Source organism: Mesoplodon densirostris, chromosome 5 (assembly GCF_025265405.1).
Source record: "Mesoplodon densirostris isolate mMesDen1 chromosome 5, mMesDen1 primary haplotype, whole genome shotgun sequence".
NCBI classification, from domain to species: domain Eukaryota; kingdom Metazoa; phylum Chordata; class Mammalia; order Artiodactyla; family Ziphiidae; genus Mesoplodon; species Mesoplodon densirostris.
The window spans coordinates 15,588,874-15,609,807 of record NC_082665.1 but is presented as its reverse complement, the minus strand read 5'-3'; the positions used below and the strand labels follow the sequence as shown (position 1 = coordinate 15,609,807).

Below are 20,934 nucleotides of genomic sequence, written 5' to 3'. Positions count from 1 at the left end.
GTTGAGGTTCAAAATTACGTCAACAATTTGCCACATTATTTCTTTAAAAGTAAATCTCTTGCAATTCATTATTTCTTTAAAAGTAAATCCCTTGCAATTGTTGGAATTGTCTTTTAAAATATTTGACAGTGACCACACTCATCACATATATTGATTAAGAAAAAAATGTTTATTTTTCAGTTCCTTGCCTCAGAAGAATTTTAATCACAAATACTGCCACTTCCTGATTAGATTCTTTTATTTTTTGGTCATAAATCATAGCTAGATTATTTGAGTAAGTCTAGATTATTTGGGTAATTAGATGATGTTGTTATCAGCCTGTCTGACTTTGGTTCAGAATATTTACTTTAAAAGAGTATAGGATATTTAGAATGAATTTTTTTAAAAAAGTGTTTCCCTTAAAAGACACTGCCTTTACTCTGACTTATCATACCACATAAACTCTAAAGCTGTATTTACCTTGGAATCAATGAAAGGAATGAATGAGTAAAAAAACCTCTAACATTTATACCCAAAAGGTCAGTTCCAGTTATTAGTGTCAAAACCTGACTTGCCCAGGCAAACCTTAGGACCATCAACTAACATAAAAGCCAAAAATGAACATTTGCATCCTGTTTTTCCTAGTGTTCTTTCGTAGGCTGCACCCAAAGGTAGTCAGCATTCACATATTATTTTCCAGTGATAATTAGCTTGACCTTGAAATCACTGGTTTGTAATTTCAGTAATGTCGACAACTGTAGCCTGGCCGTGGGCTGAACTTGCTGTTTGGCCCTGATAGGACTGGGAAGGAAAGGTGGAAAGATGTTGAACAGGGCCTGCCCTGCCCCTCTGCAGCACCCATGCCTTTCCTCATATCCCCACCTCTCCTGCTGTTATGAAAATTAGGGAAAAAAAGGTTGGACCCAGGCCTTCCTTCTTTCCTTCCTCCTACTTCCTCTTCCTCAGCATGAGTTCATGGCTGCTCTGTGTTGCTTTGTTAGATTTTCACTTAGATCTGACAACTGGAGGGCAACAGGCTATGCTTATTTTCGCTTTGGTCTACTAATGTCTCTTTCAGTCTCTTCTTTATTGTGAACACTGATGAAAGTTTACTTCTGAATAATGGTACAATATAAAAAGCATGATTATACCTCACATCATTGGTTAGGGATGAATTATACAAGACACAGGGAACAGAGGATGGGCAACATAGTTCAAGTTCATCTTGATACCTCAAATGCCATCTTTCTCAAGCTGGCATAAAAAGTATCTAAGTCTCTGGAGGTTGAATGAGGGAAATAATTATTTTATTGGCAATTTCTTCAAGGTGATTTTTGTGTGCACTACATTTTGAGAATCTCTAGCCTACAGAATTGCTCGGAATCATTAGCACAGCTTAGAGGGTACTTCATGAACTGGCCTCTACTCATCATCTACTATTTGACCTCCTACCATAATTCATTCTCAACCACCAACCAGTCTCCAAGAATGGAATGCCCTTCCCCACCATGCTGCCTGCCACTGTCCTCCAAATGAGGCTAACCTTCATTTCCTCTGAGAAACTTTTAAAGCAACTCAGATGGAAGAACACGATTGCCCTGTGACCCTCTCTGCACCTTAAAGATGCTTCTAACCTATAACTCAGTTCAGACTAAGGCATATATTTGTTTTCATGTCTATCTTTATATTGGAATCTGCTTTTCTTGAAGTCAGGGACTGGGTCTCACCTGTTTATGGATACAGTTCTTGTCACAATTCCTAGCCCTTAGTATTGATACATCTTTCTCAGTACTGATTATAAAATAAACCTTTCAGAGCAATCTTGGTAAATGGTACATATTAATATTTGTTATTTTATTAAATGGTTCTACTCTGGAAGAATTCTCAAATATAGGTAATGTGGCTGACATCCACTTCTTTCATTGCTGTAAGAAATCCTAACTGTTCATCCTCAGTCTCAGTGACGATCTTGCTCTCTGTCTTACTGAGGAAGCAGAAGCACTAAGTTTCACCGCTATGTCCCAGCATCTATGCTTGTATTCTCTGCTTTCCCTCCTGTTACTAGAAATGAACAGTCCGTGTTCATATGCATGTGTGCACCAGACTCTCTCCCCTCTCACCTACACAATGAAATTGTTCCAGCAGTTTTTCTCTCTCTTTCATTAGCAACTTGTCCCTCTCTGACTGGGTCTTTCCAATCAGCATACAGACAATGCTATCAATATCTCATCTTTGGGAAACACTCTCTCCATCTCTTGTCAAATGTATTAGACACTTTCACAAATGCTATTTCCTTTCATTCTTGCAACTGTGTAAGAATCATTAACCTTGTCTTATGAGATGAGGGTGTGAGGATTCAGATCCATACTTTCTGGTTCCAAAGACAGCACTCAACTGAGAAGATGACCCAGTGTATTAGAATAGTATCCAAGAAAGAGCATATAACCAGTGTATGAGCACCCAAAATGTTCTTGCTGATCTGTTTTTGGTGCTCTGAGACTGCTGTGCCTACCCCTCTAGCTCAATCTCCCCAACTTCAGTATGAGGGAATTGAACATCTTACCATTCTATACTGCCAGCTAGGGAGTATAAAGTAATTCTGCCAGAGAGGTGAAGTTGCTGAATCACTGAACTTTCAGAGAAGTTATGGGTTACTATATTTTCAGTCTAAGCCTTTCCAAATTTTTTTTTGTTTTTTTTTTTAGTATTCTGTAAGTGTAAATGAGAGTAATAAGAATTGTAATGGACACAGTCATATTTTGCATCGAAGAAGTCTGAATCCTCACTGTTCAAAGAGAGCCAGATGCAGTCAAACTCCTGATCATTTTATTATTCAGGGCAGAGCAAAGCTCTGGACCATTGGCATCTGTGCCTTTTCAGGCACTCATGGGGTAGAAGCACAGCTGTGTCACAGAGGATTCTGAGGAACGTTGCTGAATGCTTTGAATTTCACAGGATTATCAGATATATTTTAAAATAAACAAAAGCACAGATATGAATAAATTATAGTCAAGGCTTTGAGGGAATGCTAGTTGGATATCACTGGGTAGAGATTAAGGCTCTATCTAGCCATGTCAAAATTCTGAAATCTTAGATTACAGAGGCAGTGTAGTATAGAGATTGAGACCATTGGCCTGCTCATGTTCTACCTGGATGGATTATGATCTAGCCTGTAACCTTTGGACAATTATCCAACCTTGCTAAGTATCTTGTTTCCTTATGTAAAATGAAAATAACACTCCTAGGGTTGTTGTGAGGATCAAGTGAGGATATAGATATAAACCATTTAAACCATGTCTATTCCTATTCATTCTTGTCCAATAATTATTATTTCCCTGTTAAGCTTCTGAACACTCTCAAACACCTGACTTGAGAGTAACTGAAAAAGGTCTGCACCTTGACCCAACAGTAGGCTTTGGCATTAGACTCCTTTTTCTGAGCAGTGCATGAGATTTCTTAGATCAGTCAGCCTTTGGTACCTGGAAGGATTAGCCCTGCATCCCTCCTGCACTTTGGGTGGGCAGTTAAGTGAGGAGGATTCTCTACCAGTGGGCACCAAAAAGACCCCTGGTTCATCTGGATGGACCTATGAGTCACCACTGATGCAAGATCTCTTCTTCTTTCTTCATATTTCCTTCCTGTTCCATGTCTGTGATTTTATTTTCTTTTATTTTTGCTCCTGATAACTTCAATGTAACCCAATCTGAGTGGACAAAGGGCTCCCAGTGCAATTGACTTTCAATCCTCAAAGGTATCCTCACCTTGCCACTGTCCTAGGCCCTTGTGAAACATTCAAGGCTGTCCTCCTCCACCTCGCTGGCAGGGACCACAGTGATCTTTGCATTCCCCACAAGACAAGCACTTGAAACCACTTAGTTAATAGAGAAGAGAAACTTAATATTCTAGTACTCTAAACTGTGAGCTGAGTTGATAGGTCAATTCTTATAACTGAACAGGTAAATACTCCAGGGTAAGTCTGACCACCAAGTTTATGTAGACTTTATTCCAGTGGGCTGACCACAGGTTGTGAGTTTTTCTCTCTGTACAATGTTCCTGGGTTGTCTGACATGAGGCACAGAGGAAGGTACTCAGGGAGTTGGTGAAACTATTTGGGTGGAAAAGTAGTTGATCAATCTCTCACTTTTTAGGACATTTAAAAGTCATATTAATAGAATTTTGAACTCATGGAGACAAAGTGTTGATGTGATTTACTCAAAGTTACATAGATCATCAATGATAGGACTAAGTTGACACTGGACTCTCTTGAATTCCAAGACTCACGTGTACTGGTGTGTGTGTATCTGTGTGTATGTGTGTGTACATATATTAGAAACACAGCACCTTAACACATTATGATAAACAGTAAATGGAGAGTTGTTATACATATATAACAATGCACATTATTATTATTATTATTATTTTTTTTTTTTCCTTTTTGCGTTATGTGGGCCTCTCACTGTTGTGGCCTCTCCCGTTGCGGAGCACAGGCTCCGGATGCGCAGGCCCAGTGGCCATGGCTCACGGGCCCAGCCGCTCCGCGGCATATGGGATCCTCCCAGACCGGGGCACGAACCCGTATCCCCTGCATCGGCAGGCGGACTCTCAACCACTGCGCCACCAGGGAGGCCCAACAATGCACATTATTAATCTTTCTTTCTTTAAATGGGTTATTCTGCTTCAAAGTCATGAAAAGCAATTGACTTGCTGAGTCAAACACACAAATCTAATAAAGGAAAATAGTGCTGCTGACTGATTATCTGTGTTAAAAAAAATCTGAATTTAAGTTTTATCGTTGGAAACTTAGCTTTAAACTATGGCTGCTTTAAACTGATTACTGAGTTGTAGGTGTCAGTACTCGGCAGACCTGAACACAACTGGAAAGCATTACCTCTCTTTTTATTTGTAAGTCCAGTGGGATTTTTATTAGTAGGGTAGTGTTTGACAATCCTCTCTCTAGTTTTCATTAATTGATTCATATACCCTGTTCTTAATTTTATTGATTGATTTCAATGTTTAGCACCATCAATTTCTTTATGCATTGTTGAGCACACTATTTCTAGTCTGGGAATTCTGAAAAACAATCAATAAATTATACTAAGTGAATCACTCAACACATTTTCAATGTTAACCTTTGGCAAGGAGTCTCCCTTTTTGCCTTGAGTACCAGAAGAATGGGTTCCATTAGCAATGCAGTATTTGAAAACAAACACTGCATATTGAAATGGTTACCCAGTCACATTTCAGAGGTGTTGCTGTCATTAGGGGGGTTATTATAAAATATGCTGCTGTTCAAATTGGAATCGTGAAAAATTTGGAGTTAGGGGATGCAAAACTTTTAAGAGAGAAAAATATGGTTATGGTCTCTGTTCTTGTAGAAGGATACTTCTCTGGTATACTTTATTAGGTCTTGTATTATGTTAACTGTTAAAAACTTGTATTTTGTCAACTGTGTATTTCTTAGGTATTTATACATAATAATTGTATATTATGTTAACTATTTGTGTTAACTATCTCTTCTCCAATTGATTGTTAATTCCTTGATGGCAGGAAATGGTTTACTCATCTTTGAAGTCCAACACCTGCATTTGATAGATATCCAAAATATATGTAGAAAGTATGGTTGAATAAAGTAGCACTTCCAAAAGTTACACACTTTCAAGTAGTAGGAGAAATGCAGTGGGAATGTAGCAAGACAGGGAATTAGGATTTTCTTCCTACTGGCTGTGAGACCTAGGAGGAACTACAGGATTACAATGAGGAAAAAACATATCTTCATGCCCCACGCCATCCTCCTGTCCCCTTTCTTCTTCTTCTAGAAAGATCTGGACAAGCAGACTGCACAACCTGCAGGTCAAAGAAATGAAATCATGTGACCTTCTCAAGGCCATGGTGCCTATGGTGGTGGGACTGGAGGGGCAGTTAGATTTAGTTTACTTGCACCCCCAAAATCAGCTCTTATACAGCAATCCAATTCTAAGGATATTTTTCTTTGAGCTTTGAAGGCTTTCCAAGTTTAAGAATTGGCCTGAAGGGAATGACATGAAGGGAATGACACTTTTAAGCATTTACTGACTCCATAATTAATACAGTGATTCATTCATTTGGCAAATCTTCATTCTGCTAACATTGTATCATGAAATTACTAAGAATAAGATCAAGAGATAAAGTTATCTTGGGGGAGATGGTGCAGAGAAAAGAGAACAGAGAAAAAAATTTATGTGTTTCAAAAATTTGTCTGCACCTGACTCTGTTTCCTGAATAGAAAAGTTAACAAATGTGATTCATTGTGGTGTTATTTCATTTGTTTTTAATTAAAGGAGGCCCACTCTATATTTATTGTATAAACATAGCCCTGATGGACTAACTGTACAATTATTGTCTTACTCAGGTCCCTGGAGTATAATACAATGACAAATATCTGAAATTCACCCCCCATCTAAGCAATGTGATCTCTGTCCCGTCACCCACAATTTTCAGCCAGTTCTCAGAAAAGCTATTTAAAAGAAAATCTGAAGTATACATAATAATGGTAATGAAAATAAACATTAAGCAAAGGAAGAAATGATAAACATAATCTTTAGACCACATGACTTCTTTGGATGTCAGCTATTTCAGGAACTGAAATGATGCATTTATCATATTCTCATCTGTTCAATATATAATTATTTAAACTATTATATGTATTGTTTATAACCCATTATCTTGCAATAACAGCTTGCATGGATCACTGCATAATTTAAAAATATAGTGGCTTTTCTTGCCAATATTTGACTTCCACCTTTAAATCTGCTGACTTTATATCTTTGCCATGAACTCTGGGCAAACTATTTTTATTTCCTAAGGATTTATCTTAGAATGTGCACCTGCCTTTTTTTTTCATAAACTAGTTTCCTTTGGCACTGGCTTGTGTGATGACATGTTTTCCAAAATAGAATGAATTGGCTTCTGTACTTGCAAATCAGCTAAATGGGCAGGAATACAAATATGAAACCCAGGGGGTGTGAAATGGGTGGGAATAAGGCACTTGTCTAATTATCTAGATTATGTGATCAATTTAATCTGGAAATCAAATCATTCTGTCTTGAATTCCTTATATTACTTTGGTCACATTAATCAAATTTTGTCTTTGTTGGGTATATACTTATTATAGCTAATCAATATGTTCTTTGTCTATGAAGACAAAAATGTAGATTCCACATGGGTTGAGTTCACATCTTTCCCTAGTTAGCCTGATTGGGTGGGATATTTTATTATGTAAGCATTTATTTATTTAGTCACTAAGTTTATTGAGGACTTGAAATGTGGCTAGTATAAATTGAAGATTATAAGTTTAAAATGTAAACTGAATTTAAAAGACTTATAAAAAGAGTAAAATAGTAATTTTTATATTGATTACATGTTGAGGTAATAATATTTTTGATATATTGGGTTAGATAAAATGCATTATTAAAATTAATTGTACCTGTTTATTTTAAGTTTTTAACGTAGTTACTAGAAAATCTATGTGACTCACATAATATTTCTACTGGACAGTGCTGCTCTAGAGCAAATCTTGCATTTGTGCATAGAAGCTGTTACTTAGATGTTCATCACAGCATTATTTGGATGTGTAAAAGAAAAGCAGGCAGCCAAAATATCCATTCATGGGGAAATGGATAAGTACCCTGAAGTATATTTAGTGCATGAGTTGTTCCTCTGCTTGGATCCTTTACTCTCTTAATATTTACATGTCCTGCTCCCTCTTTTCTTTTAGGACTTTACTCAAGTTTCACATTTTTTGTGAAGTATTTTCTAACTACCCTATATAATACAGTAATACCCATTTCTGTCTTCATGGACTCCTCCTGCACAGCTTACCTCTCCTGAGCTTTGCTTTTCTGATAATCCTTGTCATCATCTGAAGTACAATATTGCCTTTTATATATGTCTGAATTCCCCCACTAGAGTATCAGTTTCATGAGAGCAAGGGCTTTGTTTTGCTTACCATTGCATTCTTGGTGTCTAGAATAGTGGCTGCAACATATTGAGTATTTAGGAGATATTTGCTGAATGAATTAATGATGGAATACTGGATTTCAACAAAAATGAATGATCTGGATAAATAATAAATATGCATCAACTTAGATATATTCCAAAACTTAAGTAAGATTGACTGGAAAAGAAAATTGCTGAATGAAATATATATGCACACAAATATATGTAGGCACACACACACAAAAATTATATATATATATATATAGAAACATGTACACACCCACACATCCCCATATCTCTCTATATGTGTGTATATGCATACATGCATATATATGTATATGCATACACACATATGTATATGAATGTGTGTATACATGCACAAATATTTATGTGCACACATACATATATGTATACATATGCACATATGTATCTATAAAACGGCATCCTTTTAAATAAATTAAACACATGTGTGCATGTGTACATATTCACATGTACACACCTACATAACAGACTGTAGTACAGAAAGCAAATTCTTCAATCAACCTTGCAGAGCCAGGACATTAGTAGCTGAATGGAAGGAAGATGATAACTGACATGAGTCTTTGAATGCTATCTCATAAATAAAAATGTTATTTAGAATCATATAAACTAAGGAGAACTTGGCAGACTTCCCATTTTATGCTGACATCCCCTTTCAACATTTCTGACAGGTGATTTTTCACCTAGCTACTGACTGAATATTTCAGGGGCAGGTATCTTAGCACCTTAGTTATAAATGAGACAATGCATATAATTGGTTAAAATTGTAAACTTCGAACATTTAAGAACGGATGCCATTTCTTTGTCCAGAGTTGTACAGGGAACTGAAGCAAGGACCTGAAGAATTCTCTCTTCCTTTAGGTCTAAATGTCCTAAATATGAGAGAATGCTGGGATGAATGGGTTTCACGTACACAGTGCAAGCTAGGAGTCAGAATGCAGGTAATTTTCAATAGGTGTGGAATGAAAACTACAAATGGAAATTTTTCTGAAAAGTGGAAATTTGACTGAGTTTGCTGCCAGATCCAATGTCATCTAATTAATCCAAGGGACAGCCTGTCCTGGCAATCAAAATCAAATGGTATGCATAAAGGGAAGTGTCATTGGAACCACAGTAGGATAAAATCATGTCAAAGCTTATGTTTCTCTAGGGACTTTTTTTTTCACCTGGATCCCATTTAAAAAAAAAACCAAAAACAAAATCTTCTCAATACTGTCATACTAAGTAAAAGTCCAAATAAATATCAAAACAAATATAAGTGCCTCAGTGGAGAATTTTAACTTTTACTCTTTGATTTTTAAAAGCTTGAATTTGAATATTTTGTTTATGTATTCAAATTTCTAATCTTCATTCCATCAAAATAAATCAATAAATTACATTTTCATAACCAAACAGTGGTAGAAAGCTGTCCATATTTTATATAGTTCTCAGTGATATACCATATAATTTGGCATTTGTAAATAATGTTTCACTCTTATGTAGGAAATTTATTTTGGACCAGATCAATTAGGAACTATTTACATGGTTTAAAATCAAGTATCAGCTCAGTGAAATTTAATAAGAGTTTGCTAGATTTTATCTTCCTGGGGTCAGTTCAACAAGCATCTTTTAAATGCCTGCCATGTACTGCACAGCGACGTGAGGACACATAGATAAATTGACTTTGTCCTTGTCCAGGGGAAAGATCTTACAGTGTCTGAATGAAGCATGTGAAATGCTAACATAGAGATATACAGGAGCTATGAAGTCCAGTGGAGAATCCATCCCCAAATAAAGGTTAGAGAGAGGCTTACTGGACTAGGAGAATTAACTCTGAGAGAGAGAGTCAGCCACATGAAAAATGAGAGGCAGTGCTTTTCAGACTGAAAGGAGTATGGCAAAAGTGGTGTTGTGAGGTCAGTTTTGTCAGGAAAAGAGAAACTCACCTGTCTTCACTGTATGAGAAAAGCATGGTGAATGCAGGAAACTATAAGCAAGTTTGTGTTTCTAGAGGGTAGAATATCTACTATGCACTCTTGTACATCACTTTCCTTATATGGTGACAACAGTTGTAGAAGCACTGACAGTCAAGATATGGGGCCTAGTTAGAGGCTATTTTAATGATCCAGGGAAGAAATGATGAGGGCAGTGGGCAAGGAAGTTTACTAAAGAATATTCAGGACAGAAAGTCTGATGGGACTTAAGGCGATGTGTGTGCTGAGTTGGATGAATAATTTTAGACAAACGTAGAGGTCTGGTTTGAGTGATATGTCCTATCTTACTGTGATGTGTCAAGTCAGGTGCCCAGATGATGGATATCAGGATACTAGAGTGGGTAGTTAGACACTCCCAAGTTTCCTGTACATATGTACAAAGGAAGTTCCCTCAGAGACTGTTCTAGATCAAGGATTTATACAAAGGGTCACATGTATGGTAGAGGTGGTTGCTGAAGAGATTTCTCTGGACAGAGCTATTGCCTCTCTGTGAGTTCACACCCCTCTGCCTTTAGGATACTGTATTCTAATTCCATTCTTGGTGAATGGAGCTTCCAGGGGGCCATTTGGAGAAATCTGAAATAGGTTGGCTACAGTTGGAGATACAGAAGACCAATGGCTGACTCAAACATGAGAAAGTGGAGGTGGACTACGGTGTGACTCCCAAGTGACAAAAGAAGTCTACATAGAGTTGACCAGTTGAAATGATGGGCCAAGCAGAAGTCTGCTGCATTGCAATTAGAGGTATTCCCTGAATTACCAAGGAAGGAATGAGTAGGTATTTCCTGTGGACCAGATTTGTATCCATGGTACCTGGGTGGGATAGTCTTGGTTTATAGTCAATAGGACTGTCTAGAAGGGTGAGGAGACTTCAGCAGAAAGAGCAAGACATATACTACTGGATTTCAAGGGGCTGAGAACTCTCCATACCCTTCCATCTGAAACAGGGATCCACTGGTCTGAGCCAAAGAAACATCAGAAGAGCCTGCCCAGTAGGAACTCTAAGCTTTAAAAATCTACCAGGTTTACGGGGGCACCAGCTTAATGTAGGAATTTCCTGCTAAGCTTAGAGAGTACTGAGCAGTACAACCAATCAGGAAGTGTCCTAACACAGGGGTCTTTAACCCCCAGGCAGCAGACAGGTCCATGGACTGTTGGGAACCGGGCCACACAGCAGGAGGTGAGCGGAAGGTGAGTGATCGAAGCTTCATCTGCCACTCCCCATCACTTCCCATCACTGGCATTACTGCCTGAGTCAACCCCCCCCCCCGCCACCATCCGTGGAAAAATTGTCTTCCAAACCGGTCCCTGGTGCCAAAAAGGTTGGGGACCATTGTCCTAACACTTTTTGAGCCTGGTAGGAGGTCCAGCAGCTAAGTGTGTGGTGAGGAAGTCAGCAAGGAAAGAAAAAAGAGGAGAGCCCACCATCCCTCCATTTCCCTAGAGTCTTCCAACAGAGATCAGGGAGAGGAGAAATATGATGTTATATCAAGTTGCGCTTTTGATTAATGTCTTAGACTAGATAGTCTAATTCATAAGTTGAAGTTCAAATTGAAGAACCTCTAGGACTGCCATTACCTTAGTAAACAAAAAATCATAGTCTCTATGCAATTTTCACTAAATAATTTTAACTGAGCAGTAGGAACAAAATAAACTGAGTTTGTTGTCCCACTAGTTGTGTTTGTTTGATATACCGGTTACATCATCATTCATTGACATTGAGCCTATAGTAGTGATAATAATTTTAATAGATAAAACTGATGGGTTCTATTTGGGAATTTGTTGATACGTGGGTGGCAGCAGGACATCAAGATGGATTTTTCCAACAGGGAAGTCACTGAATGAATTTAGACCTAAATTCATTTTGGTCTAAATTTTGGAGAGAAATTAGGGCTAATTCAAGAAACATTTGTTTATTTCTCTAGAACATTTTTTCCCTTTTAGCTCTTTTGAGTGATGATTACTTCTCAACCAATATGTCCACAATTCCTCAATAATCATTGTGAGTTTTCCTGTTTCAATCAAACTTACACATAGCTACCAATATAAACTGTCTAAAATATCATTTTGTTTCTGCCTGAAGAACAGTGACTTCTTTATCAATCATCAATAAAATTAGAAATTCTCAGCAGAGTTTCTCAGGTGGAAACCAATTGTCTTTCCATATTTATGTAAACTAATTTCTCGCCACTTCCACGTGGGACCACTGCATCTGAGCCCATCAGAACTCCTTATGTTTCATTTATATTTTTGCTGGTCACCATACTGGAACATGCTTTCAACAAAATTCTGACTTAAATACTCAGTTCAGAGACTTTTTTTTTTTCATTTCATTGAAGTATAGTTGACTTACAATGTTGTGTTAATTTCTGTTGTACAGCAAAGTGATTCAGTTATATATATATATATATATATATATATATATATATATATATATATAATTTTTCATATTATTTTCCATTGTGGTTTATCACAGGATATTGAATATAGTTCCCTGTTGCTATACAGTAGGACCTTGTTGCTTATCCATCCCATATGTAATAGTTTGCATCTGCTAATCCCAAACTTCTGATCCTTCACTATCCCACTCTTCTTCCCCTTGGCAACCACAAGTCTGTTCTCTGTAGTTGTCAGTCTGTTTCTCTTTCATAGATATGTTTATTTGTGTCATATTTTAGATTCCACATATAAGTGATATCATACAATATTTGTCTTTGTCTTTCTGACTTACTTAGTATGATAACCTCTAGATCCATCCAAGTTGCTGAAAATGGCATTATTTCATTCTTTTATATGGCTGAGTAATATTCCATTGTGTGTGTATAACATGAGTTTCAAGGAGACCAGTTGAGATTGCAAACAAATCTTTTTGTGAGAATAACAGATACATGGTTTAAATCAGTTTTAATATAGGGTCTGTAACCCAGAAAATAGTTAAGAACCACTGATTTAACTTAAAATCTGATTCATTTTGCCATACCCACCATTCACTGCTCTTCTCAGCACCTGTGATTTCAGACTCTCTTCTTCCCAGATGTTTTGATGTGTTTGCTCCTTTGCCAGCTATTCCCATTGATTTCCCCACGGCCAGCTGGAACTTACTCTGGGTCCAGAGTAACTCTGGCCACAAACAGGAAGTGTTTCAGCTTCTTCACCCCACATTCAGCTATCATTTCCCAGACTGACCTGAGATGTGGTTTGTCAAGGTTTTCTATTACCACAGCATGGTTGATTGTTACCTAATGTCTTTGGGTCCCTCCTGAACAGTCGTGTGTGCTTGATGATTGAAAGCTCCCTCCATCCCTGGCATCACTACATTTGGCCGCTTGTATGACTGTCTCCATTGAACTACTGATTTTCCACTGCCAGGTCCTGTCCTTCTTTTTATAAGCACTGCTACTTCACCTTAGCCTCAATAATAACAGTGACACTGCCAAATAACAGCAGCAAGAATGCAATGTTTACATATGCTAGGCAGTACACTTAAAGTTTTATACATGTTGCCACATTTCTTCCTGACCACCACCTTATATGATATCCATTTTAACAAGGACCTTCCATTTAATGGTAGCTACCCTTTCCTGAGCAATCACTGTAAGCCAGACATTTTGCTAGGCTGTACATAAATTAAATGTAATCCTTACAGACATGTGAATTAGGTATATTATCCCCAAATTATAGAAGAGGGAACTGAGAAAAAAAAAGGCTAAATGACTAGGTTTACACAGAGAGCAAACTGATTAAATCTCAGGGTCTACACTCTCATTTCACAGTTAAATAGGCTGGTCTATTCCTATAGACCCCTGCCTTACTCTCCCACTAGAACCTAAGACCCTTGCCTTACTCTCCCACTAGAACCTAGGACCCCAGTAGATGAGTCTAACCCAGGCCCTGGTTTCTGCGTTATTGGATTGTGTCTGAATATGATATTCATATACAGGGAGTTTGAGCTATAATACTTGCTCATAGATTGTATATGTTCTTCAGTTCCTTTGCTGTTCACTCACTCACTTATCCATTCATCTACCTGTTTGGCATCTATTTATCGGGTGCTCATTCTACATTCAGCATTGTGCAAGGACTAGGGAATCGAGACTAGAAAAGCACAGCTTGGAGACAGACATGCAATCAAATACCATTGTCTAACAACAGACGTAATAAAGGAGAGGAGCCTGAATTTGTGAGTCAGGGCCAGTAGACGGGGGCTAGTGCTTGAATTGGGTCATAAAGGGTGACCCAGAGGAGGCACTTCAATCAGAGGCAAGAGAATTTGGAAGGAGCATATGACAAGTTCAGGGAGCCACAATAGGTTCAGCAAGTGCTGGGATTGAGACAGGAGATGAGAGAGATGGCACAGGAGGTCAGGAACCAGATCACTAGGGGCCTTGCATATCCTGCTGAAGAGTGTGGGTTCAAATGAAAGTTTCATATGAAGCCTGCTATTCCTCCACTATGTAGAATTTATATTAGTAGACAGTAGAAACCACATCTTATAATTTTGGGGCAATATCCTCTAGAGCATCAAGTTAATATTACTTATATAATGGGGTCCCAGTAATGCTTGTTGAATGGGAATTTATAATTTATTAATATGTATTTGCTTAGCAAATGCACAGAGAGATAACACTATAACACACCCTATCATGTTTGAAATATTCTTTGATTCTTTCTCTCTGGTCAGCCTAAAAACACTGAAACGTAGATAGCCTGAGAGATCTCTCTGAAGGGCTTACTGATTCTAACTGGTGTGTGGAATTATCAGGGGTTAGTGCACACGCAAATACCTCTCTGCTCGGGAAGTTTACCTCCTGTGACAAATTTGATCTTAACCCCATAAATTCAATCTGCTGACTTTCTTCTTTACATTATTTCTGATTATAGTTTTGGAAATCATTTAGAAAATGATAGTTACTAAAAGAAAGGACCAGGGGAAGTTTTAGGACCAAGTCCTTTATTTCATGTTTCTTAATAAAACCTGATAGCTGCAAAGTTTTGTTGTATTAGGTATTCACTGAAAGAAATATCTGCATTTTCTCACTTCTGAATGTTTTAGTTTGTCTCAGAATTCCCTCAGTGCCAGTCTTTCAACAGGCTGGGGCATTACTCCTGGTTAACCTGCTTTCCCATTTTCTCTGCAGATGCCTACACCCTGCCAAAGGCAGTATAAGGCATCATGACTCAGGAGATAAAAGAAAAGATGAACACAAGGTTTCTAATGCATTTCCCCTTCTACCCCCAGCTGTGGAGCCTGAGAATGGGGAATTTGTTCTTTGGAGTAACTGAATGTAAAATGCTTTCTTGCTTTCAATGTGGTCCCTCATCTTAGAGCTCATTATTTTTTTAAACATATCTAAAGATCACTTGGTAATTTCACCTTCTTATGCAACTTAAGTACAAGAAAAAAGGTGCTTAGGGTGTTCCAGAGTGTTTGATCCCAAGCTTTCATGTTGTCTCATGCCTCTGCTTGCACTGGTATGAGATAAAGGGAAGCCAGCTGTTTTCTTGTTAAAGATCAAGGTGATCAGGCTGGCGATTCAGGACATAACTATGATCGCTGCAGGGAGAAGAGAGGCTGTGTGATGTTTTCCTATTAGGCACAGTATGTCAGATGTATGTAGCTGTCAGAATGGGTCATTTTATGCCTATTTGTGATTTCTCTGTTGTTGTTTCTGTTGCTAGTTTTAAATTCCTGGCATCATCCTCAGTAGAATTGAACAAGGGCTGTTATGAGTGGTCCATTCCAACGGTAAGAGAATAGCTAATGTTTCAGATTCTTACTATGTTGCTGTACTGTTCTTCACGAGTATTAACTTTATTCTTTATCCTCACAATAATGCTGTGAGATAGAAGATGTTATTCCCATTTTACAGGTGAGAAAACTGAGACACAAGGAGATTAAGTAACTTCCCCAGGTTACATTGCTCATAAGTGTTAGTGGAGCTGGAATTTAAACCCAAATAACCATGCCAGGAATAGGATGATGTAAGAGAGGGACCCAGGACACACAATTTAAGGAAGCACCCTCTCTCAGTCTCTTGGAAGTGCAGGGTTCAAGCTTGAAAGTAAGTGCCTCCTTAAATTGTGTGCCCAAGACACTTTGCTATTAGCCGTACTTCAATCCCAGCCTTGTAAATAACCTTGGTTTGGAGCCTGGGTAGTATTAACCTTCATACTGCCTGTCTCTCTGGTCCTGACCCTTACGGATCAGAGTCAGCCTTCAATGAAGAAGTAGACTGAAGAGCCTGAAGAGGGGTCTGTATGTGCTGAAGAGACTAACAGAGGTAAAGACCTAAGTAGGTATCTTTCTTTAGATTTCCCCCTTGCTCTTGGCTGGGCATTCTTCTCTTGCACTATGTTCCTTGCCACTCTTCTCTTTTATGGCTTTGCCTCACCTCATCCTACTCCACTACAGAAAGGAATAAAGATACCCTTCACTTGAGAGGTAAATCTCTGCATCCCATAGAGAAAACATTAGAACAGCATCACAGCATATGGTGTATCCTCATTCAGGCCCGGCTGCCTCCAAGTACCTTATTTCATCTCGTCAAGTCCAGGCACACTCTGAAATGTGTGCTGGGGTCAAAGATAATCCAAGAATACGTGTCTATATGGCATCTCAGGATCTTAGAACAGGGTCTGGTGAAGGGAAGTCAACTTGCCTTAGAGAAAAGGAATGGGTGCCCAAGATTTCAGGGCTATTGCCCTGAAATAGCAGTGAGAATTATTTCCTTTCCCAAACGCTGTACTCTTGAAAATCCTTTAGTACATGTGGTAGGTTTTGAAAGGTACCAGACTTTTCCAGCTAGCTGACAAATGGTGAAATAATCAGTATATCATTAGAACAAAGAGGTCCTTCCGTTCAGTCCTGTAGAACCCAAGACTGAGGAAACCACTGGGACTAGAGGCACTAGAGGCTGACAACATGGGAATTATCTTTGGTACTCTTCAGAGATGGACCAACCTACCTCTTGACTCAACAGGCCATAGAATAAGCACCTGTGAGCTATTTTGAACATGTGTGGAGGGCCAGTAGCAGCTGGGGTTATAGTTGAAATGAAAGATGGTGAATGTTGTGATCTGGTAGCTTTTTAAAGCTTCTCAGCATCACACTGGAAAGTTCCTGACAGTTCTTCTAGATAAACTTTTAACAGTGAATTCCCAGCAGACTGGTTGATGATGCCTTCTCATCTCTTATAGACATCATGCCAACAGAGCCAAATGGGAAGGACCTCACCACATGGACAAGTCCAGCAGCATTAAGCCAAAGGAAGAACTGAACTGTGGACAAGAATCACTTGCCTCTTTGATCAGGTTCATAAATCTGGGTCCAAGGCGCCATGGCTTGTGTCGATGGCACTGCAGGGAGCTGACAGTCAGCTGGGAAGCCCGGTGGGAGGCAATGGCCACCACGTACACAGCATCATACATCAGAGCCGCTTCAGTCTGTGGAGGAAGACACACACCACATCTTCAATTCCACCTTTGTTTAGCTTCCTTTACCTGCGTAATCACTCTGCCTGCTTCCTTATCTTCTATTTTTCTGATCTCAGCAGCCATTTATTCTCCAGCTGAACACCTGTCATTCTCCAATAGCTATTTTTCTCTAAAATAATACCTTATATGCCAGAGAAAATTGTGGTCATGGCTCTGCTTTGTTTTAAGTTCTTAAAAAGAAAAAAAGAAACGGAACTTGGATCAGCCACAAAAGACTTGACTCAGGGAACAAATATTTTTGGAGTGTCTTATGGTAAGCCCAGTGTTAAGATCAACTACATTGAGGTAGAGGTTCAATATTTCAATATTGGATTCTGTTTCTCAGTATTTACCTATCTATCAGTCTATTTACTTGTTTATATTTGGTAGAAAGAAAGTGCTGTGAGTAAAATTAACATGTGATTTTCAGGTAAGAATACTCATGTTAGGACACTTGCATTTACCAGAGTCAAGAAGGTTGTAGGGGGCCTCCCTGGTGGCGCAAGTGGTTGAGAGTCCGCCTGCCGATGCAGGGGATACGGGTTCGTGCCCCGGTCTGGGAGGATCCCATATGCCGCGGAGCGGCTGGGCCCGTGAGCCATGGCCGCTGAGCCTGCGCGTCCGGAGCCTGCGCGTCCGGAGCCTGTGCTCCGCAACGGGGGAGGCCACAGCAGTGAGAGGCCCGCATACCGCAAAAAAAAAAAAAAAAAAAAAAAAAAGAAGGTTGTAGGCATAGAGTGAAATTCAATGGCAGATTTGAAGAGACCTGAAGAACAGACATGTGGAACTTCCTCAGAAAATATGTACTCTTGTTAGCACTTACTTTCCTGATAGAGATGATAAGTAGTCATTCCTTTGGGGAGCTGGACATATTCTTCAACTCCTCATGAAATTTCTCTCATTTGCAAAATTTCACATAATGCTCTCAGCATTTTATAAAATATACTGCCCTGTGTTTTTCTTTAAGAATAAAATCTTATAATACCTTCATATTTTACATGAGGATTTTCATAGCAACTTCAAATATATTAGCTCATTTGAAATTCTCAACAACCCCGCAAAATAAGCAGAATAGATGGATTAAACTATTTATTATGTAGGAAATTGACCTCCAGACAGTATATTGATTTGTGTAAGGTCATACCTATAGCCAGTAATTGGGTAGTTAAACCAAGAATCTTGGTCTTATAATGAAGACTATCATGTGGTTTTCCAAAAACAGTTGATTTATTCAACATATATTTATTCATCATTTATTGAACGTGTCTTGATGGAGGTAGAAAGAGAAAATAAGGGGAACTACATCTGGCATTCTATTAATCTTTGAGTCCAGAGAATATCTCTACTTTGAATACTTATTATCCTGTGCAATATCTATCACTGCATTTGCCATATAGTATACTTATAGTTATTGTTTTTACATCTCTTTCTTGATAAAAGTGCTCAACTTCATTTATTAGTGGCTAGTACAGTTCTTGGCACATAAAAGTTGTTTAATAAATGTTTGCTGAAGGAATTAATGTTATTTCATGATTAAAATAAAATACACTTTTGTGAGAATTGTATAATCCCAAGGTTTTATGATGTATTTCTAAGATTAATTGCTTCACTCATACTTAATATGAGTGATATATAGAAGTTGTGATGGTGATAATTGTTAAAGCTTAAAAATATTCTGATCATTTCAGTTCAACACTGATATAACCCATTTTATAGATCAGAAAACTGAAGTTCAGGGAAATTAAGTGACTAGTTTAAGGCAAATCTATTGACAGAATGAGACTGTTAAAAATGTAATCTATCATAATAGCTGGCATTTATTGAGCACTCATATGTCAGGTGTTATTTCAAATATTTTGCAAACGTTTAATCTTCACCATAACTTCTACTCCTTTATGGATGAAGAATTGACAAGGTTAAATGTTGCCCCCAAACTAGTGGTGGGAAAGCCAAGATTCAAATGCAGGAAGTTGGTGTTAGAGTTTATGCTCTCAACCACAAAGCTGAACTGCTTCTAAACCAGCTATTTGTCTGGTGATTTAATGATTATAATAATTCAACAATGGTCAATATCCATTGATGATTAACTACATGCCAGGCAGTATAAGCATTTTACACGTTATCTCCTTCAATTACTGAAGTTAAACGTTTGACGTAGGTATTGTCCCCATTTTACAGACAGAGAAATTGAGGCTTGGAGATATAGGAAACAACTTTAATAACTTGCCTAAAGTTATGTAGCCAGTAAAGAAAGGAATGAAGATTCCATCTCAGGATGAAAGTTTAGATTTCAGAGCTCATGCCCTTAACCACCATGCTATGGGGACCTGGACATTTTTAGCAGTGCAATATGCCTTTTTGAAACACTTTTGTATATATAGTCACTAACTGGCTGATTGATCTGATAGAGAAGTGTGAGGAGAGGAATTCCAATGATCTAACTTTTTCATAAACTTAACGTAGAGACTAGGATTTTAACTTTCTTTGTCAAGGATGTCTCTACACTGGGCCAGGTAATAACACGGTTCAAAACTATAGGCCTGATCAGTGCTTTCCAAATTCAAGGAAGAAAACCATTTATTCTTAAACTATGCTTCCCCTTGTCATAAAATGTTTTCTTAAATTGAGGAGATATTTAAGTATTTTATAGCACAAATGAACTACCACTGAATTTCCTCCCCCTTTCAGTTTTATGCTGGAGACCTGCTTACCAAACAGCAACTCTCAAGTCATTTTAGGTAAATGTAAAAAAAAAAAAAAAAAAAAAACTGGCTTGTGTTTCAGATATGTTTGTGTTCACATTTTATTTGCATCTAAAGCCTGGAAGAGACCACAGTGCTCAATGCCTGTAAGATAATCGTTTTGCAATAACATGTATCATGAAACAAGCATATTGAAAGTGGGCTTCTTGCCAATGCACAATGTTTTGGTTATTACAATGATGTGCAATAAATGATTAACTCAGAGGGCTCAGGATGCTCAATCTCTGCACATTCTGAAGAAAGGACTAGCCTTTGACTGGCTTCTGGGAGATTACCTCCTTAGAATATCCTGCCTGATCAGAGTATCTTTGTATCTCTGGGATCTTGGGTAATACAAATAGTTTATGCTAACAGTTTGATTTATGGTGAATGTCTGTTTTTGTTCACTTGGGGCTCTGGACCATGCCATATCAGTTTGACCTCTGGAGTGGCTGGAGACCAACTAAAGTCAGCTGTGTAGGTGCTCTATGCCTATGTGACTGACGCCCCCATAAAATCCCTGGACACCAAGGCTCAGATGAGCTTCCCTGTTGACAACACTTCATAATGTTTTCACACATCTTTGCTGTGAGAATAAAGCACTGTCAATGCAACTGTCGTGGGAGAGGACCACTAGAAGCTCATGCATGATTTCTTCTGAACTTGGTCCCTTGTGACTTTTTCCTTTGCTGATTTTAATTTGTATCCTTTTACTGTAATAAACTGTAACTGTGAGTATAACACATTTTCTGATT

General features: G+C 38.3%; 1 protein-coding gene across 9 annotated transcripts in view; it reads right to left on the bottom strand.

Moving 5' to 3' along the window:
• Positions 1 to 20,934, bottom strand: part of GRIK1 (glutamate ionotropic receptor kainate type subunit 1) — a 446,198-nt gene that overhangs the window by 106,465 nt on the left and 318,799 nt on the right. For all 9 annotated transcript variants that reach the window (XM_060099767.1, XM_060099769.1, XM_060099768.1 and 6 more), the window contains one exon: positions 17,265 to 17,408. In XM_060099767.1, coding sequence (XP_059955750.1) covers positions 17,265 to 17,408 — 144 coding nt within the window. The remainder of the gene's footprint in view (positions 1 to 17,264; positions 17,409 to 20,934) is intronic.